Here is a 12,796-nt window from a genome sequence, read left to right on the forward strand (position 1 = left end):
AATACAAGAAGCTCGTGCCTCGTGTCATGTGGCTTGTGAGTGTTAAAAAATGAATAATATATACAGTAATGAAAGACAATGGTGGAACCAAATATGGAAATAAGAGATGTTTTTGTTAGCTGTAACCTCCAGAATTATGTTGAAGTCTTCAAAGGAATGTGAGTATTCTTTTAACAGTGCGCGTACAACCTCAAAAAATGTTTGTTTCCAACGTTTTCTCGATACGATTACAACTCATTGTTTTCAATTTAAGATTTTTAATTATTAAGACATGTATGTATCTAATATATAAATAAAATAATCATAAGGTTCCTCATTTAAAAAAAAGGTGACATCGGAAACAACGAATTTTTCTGTCGAAAAATGCCTGATTACTCCATTTTTTTATTAAGTTTGTTTATAATATAAACAATTTTAATCTTAAGAGAAAAAATTTCGAAAATATTGTTTACATTCAAATTTTCCGCAATATAAGTTGAAAAAACGTATAATTATGGAAAATCGTAGAAAACATTTTTTCATTGGTTAATATCGGAACATCTTTAAATAATGTTACTCTATGCAACTTAGGCCCAACGACTCTCGTAGAAATCTTATCAGTTTTGTTCAAATTTTTGTGTCAAAATCAGTCAAGATTTGTGGGTTGTACGTTATTTTAAACCAAAAAAGTCATTTTTTCCCACTTACCACTGCTTTCCCGCAGCACTTCTGTTATGTGCTTTTTGTTATGGCATTAAGCTCTTCCAGCCATGCGGTCTTTATCTCCTCACTCGTGGAAAAAAGTTGTCCTTTCATGGTTCTTTTTAATCATGGGAACAGGAAAAACTTTCAGGTGGCCATTTCCGGTAAATACGGTGGTTGAGGCATGATAATGGTGTTGTTTTTAGCCAAACAATCTCGAAAAAGCAACGATCTGGCAGCAGGTGCATTATTTTGATGAAAAAACAATGCATTTTTTCGCCAAAAATTGGTACGTTTTTTACGTATCGCTTTATGCAAGCAGCGCATAACATTGGTGTAATTATTTCGGTATTGGGGATTCATGATGTTTTACACTGAGACGTCGACGTCGTTTCGACGTCATAACCATATGCCCATGCTTCTTCACCAGTTAGTACCCTTTTGGGCAAATCTGCATCGTCAGCAATTTCGGAACAAATTTCGCTACCACACGTTTCAAGCCCAAAACATGCGTAAAAATTGCATGGTATAAATCAACCGATATGCCGACATCTTCAGCAACTTCTCGAATAGTGATTCGACGATTCTCTACAACAATTTTTTTCACTACTTCAGTGTTTTTATCTATTGTTGGCGTTTAGGGTGGGCATCATTATAAACATCTTCTTGGCCTTCGGTGAAGAGCTTGTACCACTTATGAACACCTTTTTGCTAAAAAAAAAAGACTCGGCAAATGCCACAGTCAACATTTCAAGTTCGTTGGAGCACATCATATTATTTTTCACACAAAATTTAATATTGATTCTTTGATCCCCTTTTTCGATCGAAAAAAATCGCCAGGCATACCAAACCACGTATAACCTGTATATTTGTCAAAAACAAACTAAACTTGCAAAATGGCTGATGTGGTCAGCATATGATGGGGACATGTGCTGTAACATAACAAAACTAAACAAATAGAATATACGTAGCCTGGGACATTTGTAAATTTACCTTTTTTTAACAAACCTAGTACGTACCATTGATACTATTAGGTACGTTGTTAGGATAGGTCCTACGCAGGAACCTATATAGGATCCTATATAGGATCTTATGTCATTTCCTACAGGTGGAAACTATATGTGAAACACGCAAAATCCTATGTAGAATCCCATATAGGATCCTATATAGGAACCTGATTGGAATTTTCAGTAGGGCTGTGAGGTGGTGTTGTTTTCTTGCAGGATTTGCAGAATTTAACTGACACGAAATTCTCAGATTATTGTAGGACGTGAAGTCTTTCTCATTTTACACCAGAAGATATTTACTCTAACCTAATTTGTAGTAACATATGGATGGTAAATGTATCAAGTTTATACGTCATAAGCTCTCGCTCTGTTGGTTTTTCCAAACCAAATAAAGGTACTAGACTTCTCTCTTGTTCCAAACACACCTGAATTAAATAAATCTGATCTCCTAAATATTTATAATTATATGGCTCCTGCCCACAATGGGAATATTTGTGGTCTGATTGTTTTATATTTCGACTAGAATAAGATCTGCGGGAGGATCCACAACACGTGGCTAGCCACCATCTTACACCAGCCTCCCCCCCCCCGAGACTAACCCGTAGGGTCTTAGGACCAGCAGGCGTCACTGATTCGAGCTTTAGATTGCTCATTAAGTTAAAGAGTATGAGTGTGCTGAGTGTTCTTGCTATTGCTTGTATTTATGTGTGCTATTGAAAAGGGCGCTGCAAAACAAACGAGCGAGTTCTAGATAAATTGTGGTAACGCAAAGGATATAATTTTAATCAGTGTGCTATTTACCAGACTCAGGATCGATTAATAAATAATAAAATACTGGTTAAAGTATGCAATCCATCAGACTTTCCCAAGAAACAGATTGTTGTACCTTGAAATCCTTCTGAATTGATTATTTTAGTTCAACTGAAAATTCTGAAACCTAATATGTTATTTAACAATTCAGAATTTAGACGAAAAAGGTTTAAAACTACGGCTACGACTTTCAATTCCGACGTTCACCTTTAGCCAATTATTATGGCGGGGTCCTTCCTCCTCCTCCTCCTCCTTCTGCGCCTTTTTGGCTTCGGGTGGGACGGAATCCTTCATATGGCTCCTTTGGGACTTTTGGGGACTGCCTAGACTCAACCGGAGAACGTGGTGTGCAATTGAGATACCGATGGTTCACCGTAGGTGTCTTCCTTTCTTACGACTCGAGGGGTTTAACGGTGCTAGTATTTGATGCGGTTTCCGGTGGATCTCTAGTGGCGTTGGGTTCAGTAGTAGTTTGAAACTCAGCTGCGCATTAGATTTTTCGGGGTCTTCCCCTCTCTCTACTGGGAGGTATTTCGAACCTTACGGCTTCAAAACTTGTACGGGCCTGAACAGATGGTCCTAAGGTATTCCGACATAGGAGCATAGGACGGGAACCAATTCGTCTGAATATACAATCGCGGTATCGGGGATGTCCCGTGGCAGGTATTGAATTGGGGTTTTCGCTACCTATGCTTGGATAAATAGACCATTAATGTTTTAGATCTGTGATATAAGCTTTCTCGATTATTCTGGACTCAGCTTAGTCTTCATACGCTACCAGTCATATTACTGTTATAAAATTAAATGGACCTGAGTACTTTAGGGATAGCGTCCTAGAGACATAATCAACGGCCGACGATAAAGTAGCGAATGTCGCGCCACTTAATCTTTAAAGGCCGGTAACCTCTTAATCCTACATACACAAGCTTCTACAAACAATTGTACAAAATAGGGGGCTTTTTCCTACTCTTTTCTCAGTGAATTTGCCAGCGTAGGATCTCCAATACAATTCAAAAGCGTTGGCGATACCAGACAGGAACTATGTACGCCAGTGTTGTAGGTGAAACGGAACTCAGTGAGATGTTTATCCAAACTACGAAGATCACCTTTAACGAAAGATAATATCTTGGTCTTTAACACTCAGTTTACCTGCTTCACCAGATAATCTTGCACATGATAAGTTGGGATAGTCGAGTGCCTAATTCCCAATTCCGATGCGGCCTTTGAAATTAACTCATTCACAAATTTGGTCCCCTTGTCAGTGAACAGTATTTTAGGATTACCCCAACTAAAACTGACTGTTTTCCCGAAAAAAGTTTTGAACATTGGCGGCATTGTCTTATCTTGAAGGTAGGACCTCGATCAATTTATTAAAAATGTTTTAGAGGACCAAGACGTACTGATAACCAGAACGACTAAGTGGAAACAGACTCATTATGTCTGCCGCTACCACCGACCAAGGTTACTCGATTACCCGATAACCCATCAGACCTACTGGCCATGCCTGGTCCTTTTTCAGCTGCTGGAAAATTTTGTACTCTAGGACATATTTTGCAACGTCATTGAGCATTTCCGGCCAATAGTGAAGCAACGAGAGACTTTGGAAGGTTTTCTCAATTCCTAAATTTCCAGACGTCGTAGTATCATGTGCTTCACTGATAGCTTTATCGAAAAGCTCCAAAGATGAGACCAGTTTCCATGGCTCTAAATCAGGCAACAACGGGTCAGTAAGGTGGTAAGGGCAATGGCAGTGTGATCGATTTTTCTCCTATTTCCAATCCAGAAACTGGTAGAGCATTTCTTCAACCAATTTAATTATTTTGGTATACCAAAGATCGTCAGTCTCAGCAATGACACATACTACTCCCAAAGTAGTAGTCCGGATCTATCGAAGGCTATTATGATCTGTAATCACTAGGAAGTGATAACCCTATAAATACCTTCTGCATTTGTCAACCGCCCATACCAACGTTTAGCACTCTTATTCCGCCACGGTGTACTTTTTCTCGGTGCCTTGAATGAATCGAGTAACAAAGGCTATGAAGTGTTCCAGGATGTTTCTGATTTGTGTGAGGACGTCTCCCAAGTCCATACTACTTGTGTCCGTTTGTAGACAGAACTGTAAACTGAAATCTGGTCTGCATAATATGATGAATATATCCTTCAAATGTTTCACAGACTAAAATAATGTCATCAATTTCCCGATAGCTGGAACGGCATGCGATTATAATGACAAAGCCCCTTGTCTGGTACTCGGAAAGTAGATACTTTCTTACATTGTTCAGAGATAGAAATTTGATAGAATATCTGATAGAAAAGCTTGAAGCTGAGGGAATTATAAGTCCTAGTAAGACCGAATGGTGTAACCCAGTAGTAATAATTAGGAATCCTGATAAAGATTAGACGCTCTGCATTGACCTTAGGACATTAAATCAGGCATCCCAGGAAGATGCGTAACCAATAAGAAATTTTAGCTCGATTTTAGACCAAAGATTTAGCCTCCGAAGGCTTTAATCCCTTCATGCCTGCACACACGAAAAGAAACAGTATTACCGCTCAAACTATACAAAAGCATAGTTCAGCAAAGCACGCGTATATAGTGCCTGGACCCAAGCGGTATCGGTGAGACAACTATACTGATTTATCGCGGGACCAATACACTGCTTCGCATATATGCGCGACTCTAACCTTAAAATGAAAGGGAAGCGTCATTTACTCAAGCAGTTTTTTATGTAAAAGTTTCTTCGTATCGTATCTTTTTTCTAAAATGTCTACGTTTTTAGACCTTCTGACCGAAAAAAATAGCATTTTGCGAATATGTGTGAGTGCACGTAAATTTTTAGTTGGTAGCACCATGAAAGAATTTTCATATCACGAATTTTCACGTCAGCAAACTTTTGTCCTTCGTGGAGCAATATGACGTTTAGGAATACTTGTATAGCTGTAACGCCTATACTGGTATAGTTGCGAGCACAATCCGTTAGTGCTGGTACAAGATCTACACTTTCTAATTCTGAGGAAAAAAATATTGTTCTCTCAGCGATATCATTTTTTCCGTGCAGGCTCGTACGACTCCATTCGGCAGAGAAATATTAGCATCCTCTCCATTTCAGAGATCGAATACCATCTTATTGACACATCTTCATTTGGATGCTACATCGTATCACCTAAAAGTGTTTTGGTAGCACTTTTCCCTCTGCATCAGCCTCACCATCTACGATATATTCTTGACCAAATTCAACATCAGCTTCGTAAAAGTTTTCATTCTGCTTTTCACTTCCATCGCCATCCCCTTCAATATTTTCCGCGTCAATTACATCAGATACATCAACAACATCTAGCTCTCTAAGCTTATCTTAAATAGCTAAGTTTAGAATATAGGCAAAGCATCGAAAGTGAAGGTCTTGTGCTCAGATAAAACAGTATTACCACTCGAATTATACGTAATTTAGTTCAGAAAAATACTGGTATATAGTTTCTCGACCCATGCAGTATAGATGAGACAATTACACTGATTTGTCGCGGAAAAACACACTGCTTCGCATGCACATGCGACTCTAGCCTTAAAATGGAAGAGAAGCGTCATTTGCTTGAGACGGTTTTTTTTCAATTAAAGCTTCTTCGTATGCTATCTTTTTTGTCAAATCTCTACCTTTTTAAACCCTCTGGACCAGAAAAATAGCCTTTCGCGAATGTGTGTGTAGATTTTTAGTTATTGAGCACCATAACTTTCGAAAGAATTGTCATATCGCGTATTGTCACATCAACGAACTTGGATCCTTGGTTGAACAATATGTTTAGGAATGCTAGTATAGCTACTACGACTACAATGGTATAGGTTTGAAGACCATGCGGTAGTGTTGGTGCAAGAACTATACTTTCTAAGTCTGAGGACCAAAATATAGTTCTCTCAGCTACAACTTTTTTTTTCTTTGCGAATCAAAGTTTGTTCTGAAAATTTAATTCAATAAATTTGCCTATCTTTTCAAAAATGCTGTATTAACGGATGCATTATCAACTGTTATTCTTTGAAGTTTTCCGACTAGACAGTATTTCTGAAAAATACAGAAATAGTTGTGCTGTGTCTCTTCTGTTGTGCTTTCCATGAATTGGATAAAAATGTATCATTAGAGAATGAAGGATCCACTTATCATGGAAAAAGTGACCAGTGATACCACAATAGGACTTATTTGTTATTAAAGTCCCAGCGTCCAGCGTGAATGAAAATTTGATCTATTTTCTTTCAGGATATTCAAAATTACTTCCTGCATTTCGCTAAATCGAGCGCATATATCAAAGATTTCGCTTTATTGCTCTTTGGAAGCTTCGCTTCAGGATTAAAATATTCAAAAACGTTCTACACATCTTCATAGTAAACAAAATTGAAGAACAGATATTTTTTAGACGTTTATTTTAAAAAACACTCATTTTTCTATAAGCGGCTATTTTTTGGCCTCATTTAGATTTTTCAACTTTGTTCGGATTCTGATGAAATTTATTGACCATTTTGTCTGAAAAATATAATTTTCTACTTTTTCTCATAAACCATATAAAAGAAAGAAATTCTTTTATTACATTTTTTGTAGTTAAGCAAACTTTAATCCTCACACTTTTCTCATCTTTCGTTGTTTCTGACAAAAATGTGAAAATATGACTTTTTATAGTTTTGAACTTTTTAAAATTTTTAGACGAACGTTGAGCAAGCCGTAAGACTCACAATAATCAGAAAAGAAAGGTGTTACATATTTTATTTTATGATTGTAGAAAATTAATTTGCCTTAAATATGAAAAATACGTGTAGTATAATTTCCTCTTAAAAATGTTTCATCGTTCAGAGATTCTGCAACTCAAAGTATAGAACCAGCCTGATTTTAAATAGATTTGGTCTTATACAATTTTTGTAAGGAACAATAAAATATTGACTGGAATTTATCTTTAAGATAAGCCCACGAACATTAAAAAACATTAAATATATTGATATTCCACGTAAGAAATTAGCAGTTAAACAGTTTTATTAAATTACTGTAAGCAATGGTATGGACTTTAATATTGGTGTACTTCCGTTTCCACCATAAAATTGTGAGATTGCGGGAATGGTTTGGTAGAAAGGAAGAAAGGCAAGACAGGTTCCAGAACGCGACGATAGATGGCATGGGTAAAATGAAGGAAAAAAACGGACATAGAGCAAGAAGTTTTAAGTACACTGAAAAGGGAGATCAGAGAAAGAAAGACAAGGAGAAAGTACAGGAAAATGGTAGAAATAAGAGATTGAGAGCAAAAAGCGTATGATCGATTGAGGCTTTCATTAAAAGGTAGAGGGGAAAGAGGGGGAGCAATGAAGAAAAGGAAGATATTAGTTCAAGATTGAAATATCCAAAATTCTTCAGATTGCCGCCAGAAAAGCATATTTTTGCAGAGAAGGATGAGAATAGTAAGGGACTGAAGGAAACGGGGATGAAACTAAAGAAGCGAAGAAAGAAGAAAGACTGAAGGAAATTTTCGTATCGATGATAGTAGTGACGGGGATTCATGAAAAAAGCAGAAGAAAAGGGTTACATGGACAAGGAATTCGATAAAGAAGTATCAAGAGCAGTAAGAAAAAGAAGAAAGCTTTGAGGGAGAGTCCATAAATGGAAAATAAATATCCTTGTAAACTTATTTATGATAAATTTTCAAATGTCTTATTAGGCCGTTAGTATTCGAATATTTCATTTGTATTATTCGCTCCACGTCCTTTGATTTTTTGCACCATTTACATTTCGCATATTTTTCTTTTTGCGCACCAATTCCATATTCAAATTTATTATTTAGTTTTCCTCCTCTCTCGGTCTTACTTCTTTCACAATGTTCTAACCTATAATATGATGTTAATTAAGGGATTAGTTTTGTAAACTCAATTTTTATTATTAATAAAATTTGCAACTGAGCAACATTCACTACTTTTCATTTTTCTAATTTTCAGGTAACGGACTTAAAATTCCGCAAAATCTATGCATGCATTAGATCAAAGTGGACTGTTTCACATCTCGCAAAGTTGTTTCAAGCTATTGTATACTCAATAGAAAGCGAGAAATATATAAAAATTGAAAAAAAAATTTGAAAAAATCGTTTAGAGAACAACCATACATTCTACCTGAACTTTTTCAGAATTTTTATTTAACGGAATTAAGGCTTGGTCCTTAAAGGGTTAAGCAGGGTGAAGGAGATTCAAAGTAGGCCTCAATCTTTATACAATTAAAGACCATCTAAGCCCCTCAGTGGTCCTACTGATTTCAATTTCCAGCACACTGAGGGCCTATGGAGGGTCTGTGGTAAAGGGCTTGAGAGCCAGATTAGGTCTAGGCACATTTTTTATTTTTCTGTCCTTTTGGTTGATAAGTCGGATGCAATTGATTTTTGGTTGAAAACTTATGTCTTTTTGGAAACTCACGTATTTTATTCCGAATTTTTATTTTTTGATACAAAATTAATCTTTTATTTAAATATCCCCCTGGCGAGTACGTTGAAATATCTTGTCCCAGAATTTCGTTCTTTCCTTCAGAAATATAACAACTTCCTCGCTTTGTTAAAAAGTGATAAGTTATAACGATTGATACTTATAAGGTGATGGTAAGAATGAATCGTAGCTTTAGTAGTTTACTAACTATCATTTACTAAAAGTAGAAATGGTTGAGTATAATTGAGTTACAGATATTTTTACAATAGAGTAGAGTAGAATGACTGACAGTTACTTGTTGGATTCCCTATTGCAACTAACGTTGCAAGTTCAAAACGGAAGGTACTAAGAGTCAGTGACGTAACAAAAATGGAAGGGACACAATATTTAAGATGGGGGAGGCGAGCAAGTTGCAACTCGAACCAAGTTTCCAACAGGCTGAGAAAAACCCAAGATTCAAAAGGGTCACTGACGGTTTGACGCGAGCGGCGCTACAACTATTGTGCGAAGGTCATTAAGGGCTTAAGATTGGTACTAGAGAGGACGACGACTATGAAAGTATAAGTTAAGACAGAAAAATATGCTGTTTACAGCCCTCAAAAGCTAGCAGGCTACTTTCTAAGGTTTTGGTAATAAAGGTATGAATAGGACCTTTACAAATAGCATTTAGCAAATTCTCCAAGAATCGACAGAAACGTTAGCATAACAGGAAACATAAATTTCCAATATTTCTGAATAACTAAATTATAAATCGGTTTGCGAGGTCGCAACATGCTGGCCCCTTTGAACAGTTAGGTTCAAGAATAAATAATTTACGGTAGTAATAAACAATACAAACTCTGAAAGAATAATAAATTGGAATAATCTAGCAATAGAATACAATAAAATTCAATCAGATAATTACGTAGTGGCAGTGGAGATAGATTTTTGATACTGCGCTTATAAATACCTTGCGCAGTTCGAACTGTTACTACGCGTACAATTTTATCGGGACCTGGATTAGTAGCGATTATACATAGGAGGTAAATTATCATCGCGACTGGTCACGAGGCTGCCGATCTGAATATCCGTGGTGGATCCTTTATGCCATTTTTTGCGTACAGTCAACTCGTGGAGATACTCTCTTCTCCACTGAGCCCAAAAGTGCTGTTTAATTTGCTGGACCTGTTGCCAAGATGATAGTCTTTTGGATGACAAGTCCGTCAAATCATGCTCAGTCATGCTTGTTATTGAGTCACCTATCAGGAAGTGACCAGAAGTAAGAGCGATAAGGTCGTTAGGATCGGAAGGCACAGGTGTTAAAGGTCTAGAGTTCAGAATGCCCTCTACTTCGGTTGCGAATTTCGTGAATTATTCATAGGTTAAAACTCTTCCATCGATGGCACGCGTAAAATGATGTTTAAAAGATTTGACTGCGACTTCCCAGAGTCCGCCAAAATGAGGTGAACGCGGGGGAATGAAATGCCCAGCAACTCGATCGCGATTAGCAACATGCTGGGAGATTTCGTCGATATTTGTTTGATTTTTCAGATATTGATGAAGCTCATCGATTTCGCGTTTTGCACCCTTGAAGTTAGTAGCGTTATCTGAATATAGATCAGAGCTTTTTCCGCGTCTAGCGAAAAATCTCCTTAGGCAAGCTAAAAAGGCTTCGGAAGTCAGGTCGCTGACAATTTCAATGTGCACTGCCTTGGTGGCGAAACAAACGAAAACAGCTGCATAGATTTTTACTTTCACACGATTTCGATATTTTTTCTCTTTGATAAAAAATGGTCCACAAAAGTCTATGCCTGCATGTTTAAATGGTCTTTCGAAGACAGTCCGATCTTTGGGCAGATCTCCCATTATATAAGTGGGAAATTGCTGTTTAGCACGAAAACAAGTGACGCATTTTCGAATAATGTTTCTGGCGACATTTCTACCGTCAACAATCCAATAATTGTCCCGAATAATATTAAGCGTCGCTTGTGTTCCTGCGTGAAGAAGCTGTAAATGTTGATCGCGGACGATAAGATTCGTTAAGTGATGATATTTTGGTAGCAATATAGGATGCTTTTGGATATAAATGAGTTCTGATAATTCAAGTTGACCTCCAACTCGGAGCACTCCCTCCGAATCTAAGATAGGTTTTAGAGGAGTTAGTTTTCCTTGAATTATCCCTTTAGATTTTAAAATCGCAATTTCGTCGGAGAAAGTCTCACGTTGTACGAGCCTAACCGCGCAGATCGTCGGTTTCTTAAGTTCACTCGTAGAAAGGATACCCTTCATTTCGAGCTTGTGAACTTTGATATCGATAAATCGTTGACGATAAGCAATCACGCGTATGAGCTTTAAAAAAGTTCCCCTTCTTGCAAAAAGTTTTTCAGTGGATTCGTTTTTTGATATTGCTTTAATGCTCATATTCTTTCTAGTACATGTTAGATTAACAAAAACTTCTTCCTGTCCGGGAATTTCTTCAAGGTCTAAGATAGATTCAGGCCAATTTTCTTGGGGTTCATTGATCCAGGCTGGACCGTCAAACTAGAAGGAGTTGTCCAGAATTTCGGTAGTTGTTTAGCCTCGCGAAATGAGATCTGCGGGATTATGTTCGGAGCGCACGTGTCTCCACTCGTGATTAGCGGTGATTTCCTGAATTTTAGTGACTCGATTCCCTTCGAATGTTTTCAAAGTGTGTGAAGGACTTTTGATCCAATGTAAAGTGATCGTCAAATCAGAATAAAAAATGATTTTTTCGAAAGATAATCTACGTAGTGCATGAGATACGGTTTTGAATAAATTAGCTAGTAGTAGAGCAGCACAAAGTTCAAGACGCGGCAATGATAATTTTTTCAGAGGTGCTACTCGCGATTTAGAACACACTAATTGGTTAGAATACCCTCCCTTTTCTTTTGTTGATCGGATGTAAATGTTGGCTCCGTAAGCTTTCTCGCTAGCATCACAGGAACCAAGTAATTGTAGTGATGAGTAATCGTTAGCGACTATTTTTCGATTAATTTTGATTTTTTTTAAGAAGGTAAAAGATTTTAATATTCGAGCCAAGCTAGTGTATTTCCTCAGGAACAGGATCGTCCCAATCCAGCTTTGAATCCCACAAGGATTGCATTAGAATTTTTGCTCGTAAGATAACCGGACCCAGTAATCCGAGAGGGTCCAACAGCTGAGCGATCTGTGAGAGTATTGTTCGCTTTGTCACAAGAGCAACCACCTTTGGTGAATCAACAGTATACTTGAATATGTCTAATTGGGGGTTCCAATAAACACCGAGCGTTTTAGTTGTCTCTCCCAGATTCAAAAACAGGTGAGAGTTTTTGGTATCATCTGATACAGTGTTGATAAGCTCAGAATCATTGGAAGCCCACTGTCTAAGATGCATGCCACCCTTACGAGTAACTACTTTTAATTCGTTAATTAGAGATTCAGCTTTGTCAAAGGTATTTGCTCCCGTTAACAAATCATCCATATAAAAATCCTCTTCAGTGCTACAGATGCGTTAGGAAATAATTCACCTTCATCGTTAGCCAATTGGAGTAATGATCGGGTGGCTAAGAACGAAGCGGAAGAGGTACCGTATGTTACGGTATTCAACGTGAAGATTTTTATAGGCTGAGACGGGTTCTCACGCCACAAGATTTTTTGGAATTTGCGATCATCAGGGTGGATATAGATTTGTCGATACATTTTCTCAATGTCGGCGGTCACTGCATATGCATGTGATCGGAATCGAATAAGCAATGAGAAAAGATATTCCTGAATACTTGGACCGATTATGAGAGTATCGTTTATCGAGATTCCTGTGGAAGTTTCCGATTTTCCGTTGAAAGCGGTCCTATGTTTTGTTGTTAAACTTGATTCTTTAGTTACA

General features: G+C 37.5%; 1 protein-coding gene across 1 annotated transcript; it reads right to left on the minus strand.

The window, feature by feature from the left end:
• Positions 1–10,284: 10,284 nt before the first annotated feature.
• LOC117176703 lies at positions 10,285–11,334 on the minus strand. The gene has a single exon (XM_033366959.1). It carries the CDS (start codon positions 11,332–11,334, stop codon positions 10,285–10,287), a length of 1,050 nt encoding a protein of 349 aa, XP_033222850.1.
• Positions 11,335–12,796: the final 1,462 nt, after the last annotated feature.

Source organism: Belonocnema kinseyi, chromosome 7, assembly GCF_010883055.1.
Source record: "Belonocnema kinseyi isolate 2016_QV_RU_SX_M_011 chromosome 7, B_treatae_v1, whole genome shotgun sequence".
NCBI lineage: Eukaryota > Metazoa > Arthropoda > Insecta > Hymenoptera > Cynipidae > Belonocnema > Belonocnema kinseyi.